Source organism: Oculina patagonica, chromosome 12, assembly GCF_052425735.1.
Source record: "Oculina patagonica isolate OP01 chromosome 12, crgOcupat, whole genome shotgun sequence".
Classification (NCBI taxonomy): Eukaryota; Metazoa; Cnidaria; class Anthozoa; order Scleractinia; family Oculinidae; genus Oculina; species Oculina patagonica.
The window spans coordinates 844,425-862,737 of NC_135769.1; the positions used below are offsets into that span (position 1 = coordinate 844,425).

Genomic DNA, 18,313 nt, shown 5'->3' on the forward strand with positions numbered 1-18,313 from the left:
AAATTGATAACGCTTGCTGGCCGCATCGGTGTCGTTAGTAAAGTCTTGATCGATCGGACCAGGTAGAAAGTGAGCCTTGCCTAATCATCCAAGTAAATTTTTCTGTAGTCATCATCAAACTTTCTAAACCGTACTGGACATTTTTAAAGATACCGATTCCATCGATCGGATGCGTTTGAATGAAAAGCGTAAGGCACTGGAACAACAAAGGCAATGAACAGATAACTTCACCGGGTTGTTCATACGCCGGCTTCCACCGTGTCGACTGAGACCAAGTCAAGAATCTGGAAATTAACAAAGAAGCATTACCAAGAGCTAGTGAAACATCCTGAGTTAACGGACCAGTTAAAATACTTCCAATGGCCCGGTGAATTAAACGGATCATTTTAATTATTTCACTGTTCCTTCCTTTAGCCGGTTGCCAAGTCAAAGTGATAAGTAATTCAAATGCAAATCATGCACCTGTCAGTTGGAAATAAAAAACGTTTGTTCAGGAGCCATCGGATTTCATTCACTGTTAATTGTATGATATATTTCATAACTGCGATAAAGCAATGAGTGTCGCTTTTGTATAAAATGTGCCTCGTGAGGCAAAGGTAGCAAAATTGACCATTTCCTCGCGATGAAAATAAAAATTTATGTCCGGCCATTTTAATTCAAGTGGAGGTACATGTAATCGTTGAACAGGATTCAGAGAGGACAAGAGAAGGGCGGAATATTTTTGTTAATTTTGAACAATAAAAGATGCATTAAATAATACAAAAAACATTTTCAACATATGCGGCATAAAACCCCTAAATAACAGTTTTCCTTTCCCTTTTGTAATACACCTACGTTACAGTCGTTGTACCCCCGCACAAGGTCACCGTGACTGTGTAATATCATTGTTATCCTTCTGTCAGCAATATTAATATGTTACGTCATCTGTTCGATATTTATTGGTCTTGACTCATGTCACGTGGTCGCTGTCAATGAACAAAAATTATGTCTGGCTGTCGAGGAATCCGTACCCGTGAAAGGTAAATGCGGAATCTTTGTTTTTTACGCTTGACTTTTCTTCTACTTCACTTTAGTTCCGGTTTGATGTTGTACAAGGAATTAGCAGTAGCAAAATGTGTTCGGAATACTTTACCTTCACAAAAGAACGGGCTGAGTGTTTCGGAGCGGCGCGCGTGGTCGAAGGCACGCTGCTCGATCGATCAAGTTGAATGTTTTGGCCTTGATAGCCGATTTTATTTGATTCTGGTGCGACTTGAATTTTTTGTTGGGCGAGAGAAAGAATTCAAACAAGGGCTTCTGACTGCTGATGTAGAATTTATTTTCGAATTCTATAGGTTTTGGGAGTTTATAGCGACTGATTTATTCGCTTCCACTCTGATTCGCGGGCAAAACGTTGTATTTTGCAGTATTTTGGCGCGCTTATGAAATATCGCCCATCTTGCCCTCCGAACTGTGTTCATTCATGTTCGTAAAACCGTTGAACCCTTTTATCTTAATCCGTTGGTTTAATTGATGAAAACTTAAGAGAATCGAGACTGGAGCACTTGGTTTGAAAAAAAAAGATGGTGCCGGCTAATTTGACGGCTGTGAAATTTATGAAATCAAAATGAATATTTTGTTTAATTTTAATAACTGTGACACAGAAATGTAGTGCTGCCGAGAGGTGAAGTATAGTTTTCAATAACTTTGGAATACGTTGCCTTTTGATACAAGAAGTAACCCTAATTTGTTGCAAATTTTAAGAAAGCTCTCAAGACAATTTTAATCCAGAAAGCCTTTCTTAATTTATAATTTTTATTTTGTTAAATATAATGGCATGATTTCCGCACAGCCCCCTACATAATTATGCATACAATTTCTGACTGATTCGTTCTTTTCATGATTGCTGTTTATGTATAGTAATAGTATGAAATAGTTGCATACCTGGTACATACTTAATGTAGGGGGCTGTGCGGAAATCTTTCCAATATAATATTGATAATGGTGCTATGTACTTCAATTTAATTATTATTAATTATGTAAGCTTGCCTTTACCTTCAATATTATATACCTTCTCATTTCGAAAATAATTACGGTGTTTTGTATTTGCACAATGTCTGTGCGACTTCTCCTGGTTTGATTTGAGCGCACAAGTTAACTCAAGTTGTGCACTTAAATATTGTGATAATTTGTCCCTTTGTACACCAGTCAAACCCCTAACAAACTCTGCCCTTGTTACCCATCATCTCACATCAAGGGTACTAAATCAGGGACAGTCCCCTGACAGGTCTTGAGACTAACTTTTTAACTCACTGGTTTACTGGCTAGTGACATGTCAGATTTTCAAAAGTAATTTTTCACTAGTCAGGTATATTGATTTCTATCAAGAACAGTTGACTTTTCCGAGTTTTTCACTAGCCAAATGGCTAGTAGGAATAAACCTGAATTCTAGTAGCCTTTGGCTAGTTGGCCACCGTTAATCTCGAGCCCTGTCTGAGCATTTTTTCAGTTGGGTGGGCTGACTAGTGACTTGCCGTGGGGGGCTTTGGAGTCTATACTCTTAAAAAATCTTTATTTATTCGGAAGTTTTGGGGGACAAAGCCTCCCCCCCCCCCTCCACTTTCTGGTCCCTGCTAAAATACAATATCCCTTGGACAAAGTACTTGACAAAAAACTGACCTGTAAACTCTAGGCGAATCATCATGTACATTTGCCACATTAACATAAGCACTTTAGTTTCCAATCAAGCTATAAAAATATCAATTCTTGTTAATAATAATTAACTTATTATTATTAACTTATTAATTATTATTATTTTAAATCTCCTTCAGATTTACATGCAAAGAGCTGAAAATTTCACCAATTATTCAGTTTCACAAGCTCTTTAAACATCTGGAGTCAATTTATATATGGCATCAACCCTCCAAGTTTATTTTTTTCCTTAGTAGCCAGTTGGCCACCAACTACTCAAGTTTTGGTCACCAGTGAAACACTTTAGTCACCAAATTAAGCTGATGCTTTCAATCATTCCTCTCAATTTTAGTCGCCAGGCTGGCGACCTTGGTTCAAATTTAGTTGCCAGCTCTAAAATGTTAGTTGCCATGGCGACTAAAATGGTCTTAACTTGGAGGGTTGGGCATGATGCCTTCTCTACACAAAGTCATATGAGACAATGTTAACAGTGCATCAGCAAGGATTACCCTACAGGGAATCTGTTACTTGGACAAGTCCCTTGTGTGTGTTGAACCATTAAATTGTATTTGAAAATTTTCCTTTTTCTTACATATTATTTAATCCTGGCTGAAAGGACCTCAGAAATTTTGATTGAAAAAAAACCTTATGTGACATACCACTCCCAATTAATTTACTTGTGGTGTATGTTAGAGTAAATGCTTTTAAAGAATGATATTATTGCACTTTTGCAACACTGTATGTATAACTATAATTTTCTTTCTTTTTTTCTCATAGTACAGTCCTGAACCAGAAAAGGTGGCTTATGTAAAGATAGATAGATTTGCATTGGTAGGTATTTGTCAGTTGGTAGCAAACATTAACTGCTATTTCAGAGTGACATTTATTGAAGCCATTACCGTCGCTGCATCAAAGCGTGAACACGACCGCGAAAATGATTAATTGGGTATCAACATGGCATGTTTCGTCAGAACGAAGTTTAGAGACCGTAACGGCAACTTTCACGCTCAAAATGCTCACCATAAACACTGAGAACAGGCGAAACTTTGCACCAGAAGTGATTCAAGTGAACCTGCAAATGCATATCGACACAGATCAGGATCAATTTGTCGAAGGAAGTCTTGATATCCAATGTTTCTGCCATTTCGACTGACGAAACCGGAATGTGTTGAAGTTTCGGCGCGAAAGTTGCCGTTACGGTCTGCTAAACTTCAAACGTTTGATGACCGATCATGCCACGTTTGATACCCAATTAGATCATGTTTCGGCGGCACGTGTTCACGCTTAGATGCAAGCGACGGTAATGCATTCATTGGGTTATTTTAGGAGATTTTTCAGTATATGGTGTGACTATCAAAGTTTCCTTTAATGTTTAACTCAAAAATATCTAATAGAGTAGTCTGCTCCAGTAGGGCCTTATACATCTCAGAGGCCTTTGTAACTTACCCTTGGAAGGCTGAGATGAGATCTTAAAAAATATATATTTGACATTTTTCTCTGTGAGCTAGGCCAAGAGTGTAATAGCAAGTAAAAATTTATGAGGTCCTGACAGGATGATTTTGGCCTGAAAACTGATGACATGAAATATGATACATGGCATTGCGATACTGCAACACCTTTTTGCAAATTTAATAGACTGTTCATGAGAACATTGATCATTGTCAGCCTTGTCAAAAATGTAAGGTTGTAATATCTTTCATGCAATGTTTGTGATTTCAATTACGTTGTGAGTGTTTTTCGTTTAATTTTCACATTGTTTTGCTTCACATAGCTAAATATAGTTAATGAATAAATGTAAATTTTAATAGGTTTAGGTTTGCATTTGGAATGGAAGAAGACAAAACCAAAGATGTGTGTACCATTGGATCCACAAAACGAAAGTGAGTGCCAAATAAACTGTAGTTTTGTAGCATACTGTGTAAGTGAACAAGCGAAAATAAATACCAGCTCTGAGCTGGGCAATGCACCTTATTCTATTCTTTTTGCATACCGTAAAATTCCGGTTATAAGCCCCCCCCCCCCCCCCCGGTTATTGGCCCATATACCTGGGAACAAAAAATACATCCGATTATAAGTCCCCCCGGATATAAGCCCCCGTCTGCCGGATGAGAGTACTGAAAAGGGCTAAATGTTGCTTTATTGTGTGTTTTTAACTAAAAAACGCATTTTGATTAACACTCTCGTTGTCCATTTCGGAACGGTTTTCTTTATTCCGCTTATAAGCCCTCCCGGATATAAGCCCCTCCACTTATAAGCCCACCCAAAAACTCTTATAAAGTTGTAAAAGCCCAGGGCTTATAACCAGAATTTAATTATGGTATAGCTTGCATAGGTTTAGTGCATTGTTACATGACTAAGGTAATCAGAGAGTCAACAGCTAAAATAAACCAATCAGATTGCTCCATTGCTGGTAAAGTATTTTCTTGGTATTGGACCAGGTATTGTCCTAAATGATCCTGCACAAAATTGTGTGCAGAAAAAAAAGTTGACTTGTATGAAAAACCCACTTACTTTTCTTTGTTGTGTTAAACAAATTATGTTAGGGAACTCTTTTCTGACCGAAACACCCAGGGACCCTGAATTCTATCCTATTTATCCTTTCCACTTTCCACTCTATAAAAACCCTTGTTGGACATGCCATACACAACCCTCCAAGTTTATTTCTTTCCTTAGTGGCCATTTGGCCACTGTCTGCTCAGGTTTGGTCGCCAGTGAAAAATTTTAGTCGCTAAATTAAGCTCAGGCTTTCAATCCTTCTTCTCAATTTTAGTGGCCAGGCTGGCGACTTTGGTTCCAATTTAGTCGCCAGCTCCAAAATTTTAGTCGCCATGGCGACTAAAATGGTCTTAACTTGGAGGGTTGATACAGTGTAAATCTTTTATTAGCCAAGCTTGCTCTGGAGTGTATTAGGAGAATATCAGGCCTCGGTCTTTTCTGTGTAAACCTCACTGCACACTGTTGGTACTGTCGAGACCTCAATCTGATATTCTCCCAGTCTACTTGGTTATTAAGATGAATGTATTTTTTCTGAGCTCCAACAGCAAGAAAAACTGTGAGAAATGAGTTAAATGTCTCAAAGTAAAAATTATGCAGATTTAAAGTAGGTGACTTCCCTTCCATTTCACCTGTAGGAGAGCAATATTCTGAGCTGAAAACATGTCCCCTTTATAAGAAGCTGCATGAATTGTAGCTGCCGATTCACAAAAGAATACATACCATCCCATCCACTGTATTCACACACACTGAACTTCAGGACTTTTTAATCAAGATTTTATCAACAAACTAAAACAAAATTTGGTCTACAGGCAGTGAACAGCAATTTAAGGCACTGGTGCAAGAGGCAAGTTTGTGTCATATTGGGTTAAATATTTTGGCTCAAAAGTGCCTGAATTTTTGCATGTAACCTCAACTCAATTCAAAACCATTACCCTGATTTTTTGCCGGTTTGCACTCCATTTTTGAAAAAATAATAACTTTTTGAGATACTTAAAAAACTCAGAGTCTCCTGGCAGCTCTCTTTGCAATTGCATTTTGTTTGTTGAAGCAGAAGCAAAAGTGAAACCAGTGAAGTGATGTATATTCAATGCAGTTTTGTCCTTCAACCTCTCTGTTGTACTGATGTTAATGTTGTGATACCACTAGTTTTGGGGTAGTTGGAGGGGTGGGGGGGGCGATTCTATATTTTTTAGGTTTAGAACTGCAGGTATTGAACTGAAATAAGCGCCCCCATTGATTTCTTTCTCTCTTGCCCAAGCAACGACCCCTTCAAGGTTTACAAACATAAATGCTACCACTCAAATTGTGGCCAAACTGATGATTATTTGCTTTGTCATGTTTATTTCAGGCCTTGTTGTTAGATAAAATTTTACTCAGGCGGATGCCTTGTTTGGTTATCACTTTGCAAACTTGTTAACTTTGGAGTAATAATGTTTTATATTGTTGCAGACTTTTTGAGGGATCATCAATTAGTAATGATGTAAAAGGTGAGAGAATTCATTATCTTTTTGTGTACTTAACATACAAGGCAATTTTTAGCACGGTTTACAAGTCAAAGATGTACAGCGTAGTGAGCATTTTTACCACTGTTTGCATTGATATGCGACGCCAGAAATAAAAACACCAGCGGAAAAGTTTTTCTGGTCCACAGTGAAAAGAGTTGCTCTTTACCCTGCTGCTTTTGTTGTTAAAATAGCTAGCATTGGTCTTATTTTGTGGTATAATTCTTAAAGAGTCTACTGCTTTGAGCAAGTATATTTTTTTTAAAGTTTTTTTTTTTTTTTTTTTTTTTTTTTTTTTTTTTTTTTTTTTTTGATACATGTACATGTATACATGTATATTATATTAATTAATTATTACTTCTTTGACTTTTTCAGCAGCTAAAAGACCTCGTCTGCAAGTCAAGATTCCAAGGCTTCAGTTGTCTGCAAAACAGTTAGAGAATTTACGAAAAAGATCTGCAAAACATAAGAATGAACCATCAGTAGCTAGCAAGGAAGATGAAAACAAGAATAGTGCTACCCTGAATACCAGTGCTGTTGCCTCAAGTACATCAACAACAAAGACAGTCACAGAAACAGCTACAACAACAACAACAACAACAACAACAGGGAAAGAGTCAGTGATAACTGTAGAAGAAAGTCCTGTCAGACACAGGTTGTCAAATCTCTTAGATGGATCATCCCTTAGTCCATATCGTAGTAGTGCAGCACACCTTGAGGATGAAGAAGGAAATGTTGAAAGCATCAACTGCAAGAAAGATGGTCTATTAAACAATGCAGGCAGCCTATCAGGTCCAGTGTCAGCAGAAGACAATTTGTTCGGTTCAGAAGATCCACTCTCTGTTGATGATGTCTGCTCACCTTTATTGCAAGAGGAAGATTGTATAACAGTACCTTGTTACCCTGATGTTATATCCAAGACCTGTATGCAGGTCACTGAGGCTGATAACCAGACATTGTCTGACAACAACAGTCAAGAAGCTGCTGTCATCAATACTGCACCTGCTAAAGATAAGGAAGAGGAAGATCATGAAGAACACCAAAGGTCACAACCTGCCAATGATGATGTGGTTTCAAATCTTGCAGAGGAAGGACCGATTCCAATAAGCGCTACCCCTAGTAGTTGTGATGCATTAGAGCAGCCTCCTAATTATGCCTTGCCAGAAAACAAAGAGGCTGACAATGGGAATGCTGAAGAAGGTAGCAGGGCAATGTTGAAGTCTGCTGAAGGTAAAGATGAGATGATGGATTATGCAAGTCACTACGATACTCTTGAGGTTTGTGGAATTTTGTTTTCCCTTTATAAACAAAACAAAATACATACACCTTTACAAGGCAGACCTGACTTAAAATTGTAAGGTCCATTAACAAGCTATACATATTGTACTATTTGAAGGCGTGAGCGCAAGAGACGCACTTTGTGTTTTGGCCAAATTGAAAATTGTCACAAACAACTCCAAATTTCGCACACAAGTTCGTTTACGTGTGCTCAACACTGCCCTGTATTTAATTTTGCTGGTCTTTCCTTCGTTTTCGAAAAATAACACATGCAAAAGACAAGGTTTTTGCTTGCGCGTCATCTTTTGACTTTTCTTTTACAAACGATAAACAAAGGAAACCTTTCGTTTCTCAAGACGATGAAGTCAGCTAAATTTTTAGGGTTACAGTCCTAGCCCTAACGCAAAAGGTAAACCCAAGGCCGTAGGGTCGGGGTTAGAGTTTCAGATTAGGGTTACAGACTTAGCCCTAACGCAAAAGCCTAGCCCTAACGCAAAAAAAAAAAAAAAAAAAAAAAAAAGTTTCAAGTTAAGTTTAGGATCAGAGTCAGCCTCAACCTTTTATAGATCGCGCTTTTAATGCAGTAAGCTTTCACGCCAGTTTGCTTGCAGCTAGCTTTTTCTGCAGTCTGTTTGTTATCTAGTTTTTGTTGTTTCGGGCAAGACTATTTTACTCTGTTACGGTTAGCTGTAATTTGCCGAGGTGAAAGTGAAATAAAGACTGATTGTTGATTGAATACGTTTGCTCGTGTTGTCACATTATACTAGTTTTGCTTTCAGTTGAGTGCCGCCGGCTTGCTCTCACTTTTATCTCCACTCCTTACATCATCACACATCTACAAAATCTCGCGAAAACAAGATAAACTTATGAGGTTTTCGTTCGCACGAATCGATAGATTGATTGATGAATGTTTAATGAGACACAGAAAATATTTTGCGAAGGCAAGGTGCCCTGGGGAACATATAAAGAATTTTTTAAAGTCTAAAACCAGGTCACTTCTCGGCAACTTTGTCGCGGCAGCACCCAAGCGGATCCTGCAAAACTCGCGTTGACGAAGTTCCCGGCAAGAAACCTCTTGTTTTAGACTCTCTATGCGGCCAGGCTCAAAACTACCTCGGTTTCTGCAACGTTTTTTCCGAAGCGCTAAACAGCGCTGTTGTACAAAACAAAGGCAGAAACATCACTCAGTTCTTCGAGCGATGCTGTAAACTTACGGGTATTCAGACTTAATGATGTCCTTCAACCACCTGGCAGCCGCACTTACGCTAAAACTAACCAAAGGCTTCAAATGATTTTCAGGAACAAACGGCCATTTTTTTTTCTCTTTCCTCTCACGTGACACCTATCAGGTGACATCGCGTCACAATGTGTTCAGTCCAGTCCTTTTCTTAAAGCGAATCCTCAAAATGGTGGCTTAAGGAACTAAAAGCATGGTTCTGACACGTTTTTCAACCTCCCCCGGACAGTTAAATAACGCTAGAAGGAAAGATTTACACGCGATGTGTCGAAAAACGCATGCTGCTGGCTGACTGTGGAGAACATAAGCTTTGCAAAACGCCTTTGTTCTTTGCATACGTAATTTCTAAAAAAGGAAGCTAGATTCAGCAAATTTGAATACAGATCAATGTTAAGCACACGTTAACGAACTTGCGTGCGAAATTTGGAGTTGTTTGTGAGAATTTTCAATTTGGCCAAAACACAAAGTGCGTCTCTTGCGCTCACGCCTTCATTTATTATATAAACTGCAATGGTATAGCGAGTGGTAACAAATCGAGAAAAATGGTATCACACATATGTGGATAAAAATGATATCCACACATGTGTGATATCATTTTTGACCAATCAGCTCACAGAGTTTGCCGTGATTCAATGCTCAATGAGCCAAATTTTATCGATATTATCAAAACATCTTCCGATCTTCCTCTGCAATCTTTGGAAAATGTTCGAAATCATTCATACGACCTTCAGACAACATTTTGCAAATCTTCAGAAATCTTGGAAAATGGTCGGAAATCTTCAGAAAATCATCAAAAACATCGTATTTAGTAGGTTTATATAATAAACAAAATAATACATAGTTGCTTGGATATATGAAATTTATCTTTTCGTGTTCAAAACCGTTAACTCACTCGTGTGCTATCGATTTGAACACTTGGAAGATAAATTTCATATCTCTGCACAACCATGTATTATCCTCTATATGTTAACTTTTTAGTATGTAAACAACAGTTTACATGGTGCAGGTCAAATTGGTTTTCAGATTAAGTTTGTTTCCAACCTGAACATGGCACTCTTAAAATGATATATATAATTAAGACACATTAAGAAGAAATCCCATTTAATTCAAATTGTTTTAAGTGTTTGTAAAATGTTATCTTCTGGTTGAAACAGATTTAACCTTAAAACCAGTATGACTTACAACACATGCATATTAAACTGGTGTATAAGAGCATCATCGCCTATACGTATAGAATCTCATGGAGTATATTGTACAAATTTTAATAAATCTGAATTTTGTGTGTGTACATTTAAGCCCGGTCCCCACTAGTGATGCAAGCTTATTAAGCATAAGGGCATAAGATGCATGCATATGCGCTAGTTATGCGCTAGTGGGGATGGCCTCGACAAAAACGTTAGCATAAGCATAAGCATAAGAACATCATAAGAATATTCTTCTTATGCTTATGTCCCAGCCTTCCCCGCCTTATGCCGCTCATGCTTATGCTTATTTTTTTTATTTATTTTATTTTTTATTTTTCTTTTATTGAAGAGAATTAGACTTTACAATATTTATTATAAAAAAAGAAGTCAAACAAAAAAAAATACAATATTGATAATACAAAGAAAAATTACACAATTTCACTACATATTAGTACAAGTACAAAGTTTGTTATGCTTATGCTTATGCTTGCATCACTACTGGGGACCCGGCTCTAGACCTTGAACTTCTCAGGAAGTTTCAAAGGTCTTGAAATATGTTTGTCCATAAGATGTTTTCCAATAACATAATGTTTATGCTCCACTTTCAAGGCTGCAAATAATCACTTGAAAGGACATATGTCGAGCATCTTGGTCGGACTAAACGAAACTCTGGTTAGACAGATTTTTATTCATCATTGCCGTAAAATGATTTACAATCAAGAACATTGTCTGGACATCATGTCCGACCACACTTGGGATTTAGTGGGACATGAGCAAATTTTGGTTGGCAAATGTCCGATGACAGACTATTATTTGTAGCCCTGTACTTTAAATACTTAAGAAATGCGGAAGCAAGCTCAAGTGTTTAATCTTTGAAATGTAATTCATCCAGAAGTAAAGACCAACACTGAACATTCCAGTGGACTCCATTTGCGTAAATTTGTTTTGTCTTGAATACATGCTTATCATGCTTCATTACATTATTAATTTCCCTTTCACACTTCTATTTTTGATGATATAGGTCATGAATACCTTGCTGTCAAATCTCACTGAAGAAAAGAGAGCCAGGACAGAACTAGAAGAACAAGTGTCACAGCTGGAAAAGAATAACCAAGACCTTGTTTCAGAGTGCGGAAAGCTGAGGGATCTTGTGAACGACTTGCTGCCTTTATCCAAGGTACATATACATGTAGCATTTAAGTACATACACACCCTTACAGTATAACGCGGTTAATAACGCTGGTCTTGTCACTGAAATTTTAATTGCTGAAATGTAGTACATAAATATTTTTTAAACAAAGTTATCAAACTTTCCATCATGTATTCTTCTTTTATTGTAAAACAAGAAACTGTAAACAGTTTTAACTCTGGCCATCTTGAAGGCAGATAGCATTTCGTGTGCTCTATAGCAAGTTTGGCGACGATTATTTTACCCTAGGTGACCTTTGTCGGAATATAATATTACTAAAGGATCTGTAAACAGATAACTTGTGACAGCACTGGATGGACCGGGTCACGTACGATATTGAATATTTGGTATCAAGCATCTTTATCAAACCATTGCAACACCCCCCCCCCCCCCCAGGAAAAAAAAAAGAATGCAACCAAATTCTTGACTTGGGGCTTATGCCCAAGTAATAAGGCATTCATTTCATAGTACAATAGTTGTGTAGGATTTAGGATGATCAGCAGTAACATCCCTGACCATACACAGGCTCGCATGCATTATATGAGAAAGAAATATGGACTGAAAATAAAATGTTTTTATAAGGTTTGATTGAGTCCTTTTGTGTCCATGTATTAATCTATCACATTCTTTTTGTCCTCTCTAATCTCACAAGAAGGTAAAAAAATTACCTGGTTAAGTAATGTTAACATTACTGTGTTCTTAGAAAAAGGTGGCTTTTTAACCAACATCTAATCTTTCTTGCTTGGATCCTTGTTAAATTTTGTGCAAATATTTATCTACAGGTGAAAAATGAAACCGTTTCCAGAGGAGTTCAAATTAATATGGATTTAGTAAGTAACCTAAGAACTCTTCTTTTTTGTTTTCAAAGTATCAGTAGACATCATAGTACATGTATTCCTCACTTATATTGAACATTACCAAAAAGAAGGTTGAGTCTAGTCATCCTGAAAGCAACATTCAGAGAAGGAAGTTATAACAACTATAGCCTTTGAGAGCACCTCAAATTACATAGATTTCATTTTACAGTACATTGTAAACATGGTTTGCTACTGCATCTGCGAGATCGTGCTCTATGGTGGAAATAAACAACGTAAACACCAGGAAATGTGCCTTATTTTCAAACTGGACACCAGTCAGCCCCACGGTCTGAATTCAGATTTCAGATACCTTTAGGTTGTTGTGCGCTTTTCTAGCGCGCACACCTTTGAACTCAAATTTGGCTTAGTGGTGCAAGCCAGTGCTATAACTGAGATCAAGACTTTTTCCACTGATGAAGGGCAAGCCCGACGTCGAACTATACGATTATGGCACCCAGGAGACCTGAGCGCAACCTGCCATATACTGTGCAGCTTTGAATGAGTTCAAATGTGATTTTAAGCCAGAACTTTGTGTCTGATCTAACCCCTTATTGTACTACTTACAGAGTCTCCGTCGAGGAAGAGCAGTTGACAGAGCTACGTCACCCTTGCGGGGGGTAAAAGAGCCCTCCCCTGACTTAGCCTGCTTATCATCTTCAATTGGATGTCAGACAGTTAATCCACCAAAGGACGTGATATCTACGTCATGCCAGACTGATCCTGTATTGCCTCCTAGACTGCCAGCAAGACGCTTGACACAGTCTTCTGTCCCTGCAAGAGTTCAAGGAATTGTCATGCCAAACATCCAAGAGAGAGCCCAAGCTCCTTCTAACCGTACTAGGGCATCAAGTCCAGTTCCTACTAACTGTACTAAGGCATCAAGTCCAGTTCAAGTGGCATACAGTCAGCCTCCTCCCTCTTTTCTCCCATATGGAGGTCAACCTGTAGTTGCTCGGCAGTTGAACATGCAATCACAGCAAGGACAGACCTTAAGTCACATGATGCCAAAACAGCCTGCTAGTGCTCATCATAATACACAGCAGTACCCGGCTAATATGTTACAGGCAGCAGGTTACAATAATGCTACAGGATACCAGAATGGTAGGACTAAATGCTGCTCAACTCAGAACTTCTTCTCGATCATCACCTACTGGGCAGTATGCACAGGATCCAAATCAGTTTCCACAAATTTCTTCTCTTTTGACAACACAGATGTCTGGCAATCAAACACTTCTGGGCTCCAACCCAAGTGCTTATTCTGGTGTACATAATGCTGGGAATCAGAGAAATGCAATAAACGTCTCCTCACTGTCAGCACAGCAGTCTCTCCAGCCAGATATGTCAAACCAAACCACTGGACAGAGATTAAATCTAAATACACCTACATTAACTCAATTATTAGCACAAAATCAATTGTTGGCACAGACTAATTTATCACTTTCAAATAGAACCTTATCTTCTGTTCAAAGTATCCAATACAACAGTAGACCTGCCCAGTATGTGGGCACGCAGCAACCTTCTAATCAGCAGCAGGCGTCTCCAGCAAGTACATCCCAGGTATCTGCAAACGCTAGATCTTCTGTTCAGGATAAGACAGAGGCCATCCTACATTACATCAATGAAAGAAGACGCCAAATTGCTGCAGCACAATCATTGAGAAACTCGCAGCATTTGTTAGGAACATCCCTTCCAGGTAGTATGGCCTACAATCATGCAGCTTCCCAACAACATGCAGAACGACTATCTTTACAACAGCAAGTGTCACAGTCCCAGCCATCACAAGCCACACAGCTGCATGCTCAACCAAACCCCGTGTCATCAAGGAACTACGAACGACCATTAGGAACATTTCCTCAAAGTAGGGTGGCCAATAATCAAGTAGCTACCCAACAGCATACAGAGAGGCTACATTTACAGCACCAAGTTTTGCAGCCTGGTGCATCACAAGCACAGCTGCAGGCTCGACCAAATCCTGCATCAATGCAACAGAACAATGTGAGTAACATAAGGCACAAATCTGATAATAGCTCATCTTCCATTTCGACATCAAACAGCAATAACGACTTTGCAAGCAAACTGCTTGCAAATGCACTAGAGCGAAGAGCTCGAGCTCATGTTGAAGCTAACGGCCTGTGCAGTGAAGTTCAACTTGTTTACAACGAGTTACAAAAAAGCTTAAATGAGTGCACTTCCCGTAGTAAGCAAAAGCAAAGTTCCACAGCACAAGCACCTCGATATTTGGATAATCGATTAAATCAGTTGAACACCCCCCCGAATGAAGGACTGCAGCAAGCTGCTCTAAGTTCAAATCCTGTGTCTTCCGTATCAGAAGTGCAACAAAGTCAAGTATACTGTCATACACCTGCAAATCAATCTGAGCTTAATGACACCAGCCAAGTGAGTACCAGGAAACCTGCCATGGAAGTTTCACATTCTAATAGAAGCTTCAGTGTGGCTACAGTTAACCGCTCTGTACATTTCAGTGAAGAAGAGAAATCAAGTGTACCGATGGATGTATCTTCAGGAAATGAAAATGGTTCCAGCCATTTGAGTAGTTCAGACTGCACAGATCTAAACAGCTCTAGACAGCAGACTTCTCGTGATATCTCCACTGATAAGGATCCTTATAAGGTACCACCCAAAACCCCAAGCGGTGCACTAGAGGAAACAGTTAAGAGACTACTAGCCTTGCAGAATAAAATTGCTGCAACTGAAAATGTTCCTGATGAAGGTTGTGCATCATCAAATGACCTTGCTGAATCAACAGGTGGTACTTCTCAGGTGGCTAACCCAACGGAATTACAGCAGTCGGAGCAAGGGTTAGAAACAAGTGGTGAAAGTAATCAAACCAACCTCACTGAAGATACTTCTGATCTTGACAAGATGCAACAAGAAGATGAAACGGCCCCTTCAGATAATCCTGCAACTTGTTCATCAGGTCTTAACTACGAAGCTCAAGGTAAAAACAAACAAGGTACAAGTAGTGATGAAAATGATAACAGTGTCCAAGACATTTATGTGGATCTCATGTCTCCCGTTATTCCAGTTAAGAGACTATTACCCTTGCAGAATAAAAATGCTGCAACTGAAAATATTCCGGAAGAAGGGTGTGCATCATCGAATGCCCTTGCCAAATCAGCAGGTGGTACTTCTCAGTTGGCTAACCCAATGGAATCACAGCAATCAGAGCAAGCATTAGAAACTAGTGGTGGAAGCATTCAAAGCAACCTCACTAAAGATACTTCTGATCTTGACAAGGTGCAACAAGAAGATGAAACGGCCCCTTCCGTACTTGAAGAAAAAACGATCGCAGGAGAGGAGGAAGACAGTGCTTTTGGTGATGGACAGGAAAACGGAGTCAGTGATGGGCCAGATACATCTGCAACTTGTTCATCAAGTCCTAACAATGAAGCTCAAGGTAAAGAAAAGCAAGGTACAAATAGTGAGGAAAGTGATAACAGTGTCCAGGACATTTATGTAGATCTCATGTCTCCTGTTATACCACGGATGGCTGCAAGGAGGCGTTTTCGCTCACACTCAGATGTACACACTACAGAGGATGTTGGTGATCAAGATGCAAGTACCTCTAGAACCAATGCTTTAATACAGAATGTAGACAACGCTGACCTCAATGAAGAGCATGATCCTGAACCTACACAGAGTAAAGATGAAGGGGAACAGACTTTGAAAGATGGCCAGCAGGAAAGTGGTAGTCTGTGCAGTAAAGGGCCTTCTGTTGATGATCACTGTAATCACCAGGAAGATGAAAGTGGTACTGCAGGAAGTGAACAGGAGGATGTTCAATTTTCATCTGAGGATGCCAGCGAGACAATGCAACTTGAGGAAGATACACCATCGACTTTAATCAGTGCCACTGTCAGAGCTGTGGGTGATACCACAAAACAGGCTGCAGAGGATGTAGTCCATGACCAAGAACATGTTTCATTGCCATCCGAGGATGTCACTGAGGAAATGCAAGTAGATGAAGTAAATGAGGCGACTCTAACCAGTGCCACTGACAGAGCTGTGGAAGATACCACCAAACAGTCTGCAGAAGATGTAGTCCAAGACCAAGAACAAGTTCCATTGTCATCCGAGGATACCACTGAGGAAATGCAACTAGAGGAAGATACACAGACGACTTTAACTAGTGCCACTGACAGAGCTGTGGATGATGCCACCCAACAGGCTGCATGTAATGCCAAACCTCAAGAAATGATCAGTACGCACCTTGGCGAGGAACGACTGGCAACAGAAACAAGTGGTGGACACGAAGATCCACCAGCCCCTGTGCCTGTCCAAAGCGCCCATTTGAAATTAGAGGCAAGCAATAGTCCATGCATGGGTGAGGTACTTCAAATGGACAATAAGGTGGGCAAAAAAGAACAATATCAAATGTGTGAGCTGAAACCTGAAGCAATTCCTAAACAAGATCCTGTGTGGCTAATTAGTACTTTCCAGCAATCTCCAACTGTAGGTGACATTGTAGTAACAGAGAAACCTTCTTCATTGAAGTTACCTCTTCGTTTAGAGAAGGGACCAGAACAGAACATCCCCAGTTCATTGGTAAAGAGAAATGTAGATGGGAGCAATGTAAGTCGCATCCTGGTTGATTCTAACACGAACGTAGAACGCAATAAAAAGGATACTGCAGCAAACAATGAACCATCACAACAACCCTTAAATACAACACTTTTGCCAGTACCTCGCCTTGCTCTTCGTGTCGTGAATGGGAATACTGTGATTATGTGGGACCTACCTCCTGATAACAATATTACCGAGATAAACTTCTTTGAAGTGTGTGTATTTTTGGTTAATAAGGAGGCACTAAGTAGGCAGAACCATGGCGGCCAGTGGATTAAAATCGGTCAAATGAAAGCTATGGCACTTCCTATGGCATGTACGATACGCCATTTAATACAGAAAAAGGTTGTGTACTTTTTTATTGTGCGAGCAGTAGGACACAATGGAGTGCCTGGACCATTCAGTAAACCCTGTTGTGTTGCGTGTTCATAACACTCGTGGGTTTTGTAGGTGTTTTGTTTTTGTTGCGTGAACTTCCCATCCGAGATGATTATTTGACTTTTAACAAATAATTTTTTTATGGGCTTTTAGCCAAGTAAATAGGAAGTTACGATTTGCACTTGTGCTTGTACAGATATTTGTACTGAAGAATTTTGCATATAGACGTTTGTAACTTTTTTCACGCTAATGAAATATATATTGAGAGTTTAATTATATACGAAATCATTAATATCACTTTTATGAGTCAAATTGATCCTACTATTTTATTGGAGAGGTAATATATTTTTCTTACATCGTTACAAATTATTTTATGAGAATACTATAGAATATTAAACTCTTGAGAGAGAATCGTGCTAAGTATGGAGTGAAACAATAGAATTGATGAATGACAATGTCTTATTGTGTTGTAACTAGTTCATGGTAAAATGTCTCAGTTATTTTTTGATTTTTGACGAGATTTTACATCCCTGCTTTGTTAGCAATAAAGGAATTTTTTGATACATAGTTGTTACTCATTGGCGTATTTCCACCACCCGCTAATTCTCCTCCTCCTCTCGTTCCTCCTCCTGATCCTCCCCTGTCTTCCTCTTCTGTGTTTTGCCTCTTCGTGCTTCTTCGTCTTCTAGGTCTGCTTCTGTATTTCAGTTCCTATTTATCATCGTCTACTTGTGCTCTTCGACTGCTCTCCTCTTTTTCCAGCCTTTTTCTTCCCCCCTCCCCTCCCTCTTCCCTTTCCCTTTGACTTTCGTCCTACGCTATCCTGCGTTATCGCACTTCCACTAAAAGCAATGAACAACATTCTTTTTGCTAAACTAAACAAAGAAGAGGATCCTTTTACACTTCTTTATCTCGGTTGATTATTCGAGAGTGTGCAA

At 39.1% G+C, this 18,313-nt stretch overlaps 1 protein-coding gene across 1 annotated transcript; it reads left to right on the plus strand.

Annotated features, from left to right (window-relative positions):
* Positions 1-976: 976 nt before the first annotated feature.
* Positions 977-17,938, plus strand: LOC144632671 (uncharacterized). Its single transcript, XM_078491361.1, is given in 8 exon segments — positions 977-1,019; positions 4,479-4,550; positions 6,616-6,653; positions 7,044-7,945; positions 11,389-11,544; positions 12,339-12,386; positions 12,980-13,550; positions 13,552-17,938. Coding segments are annotated over 8 exon segments (5,700 nt in total). The 5' UTR covers positions 977-984; the 3' UTR covers positions 17,430-17,938.
* The last annotated feature ends 375 nt before the right edge of the window (positions 17,939-18,313 follow it).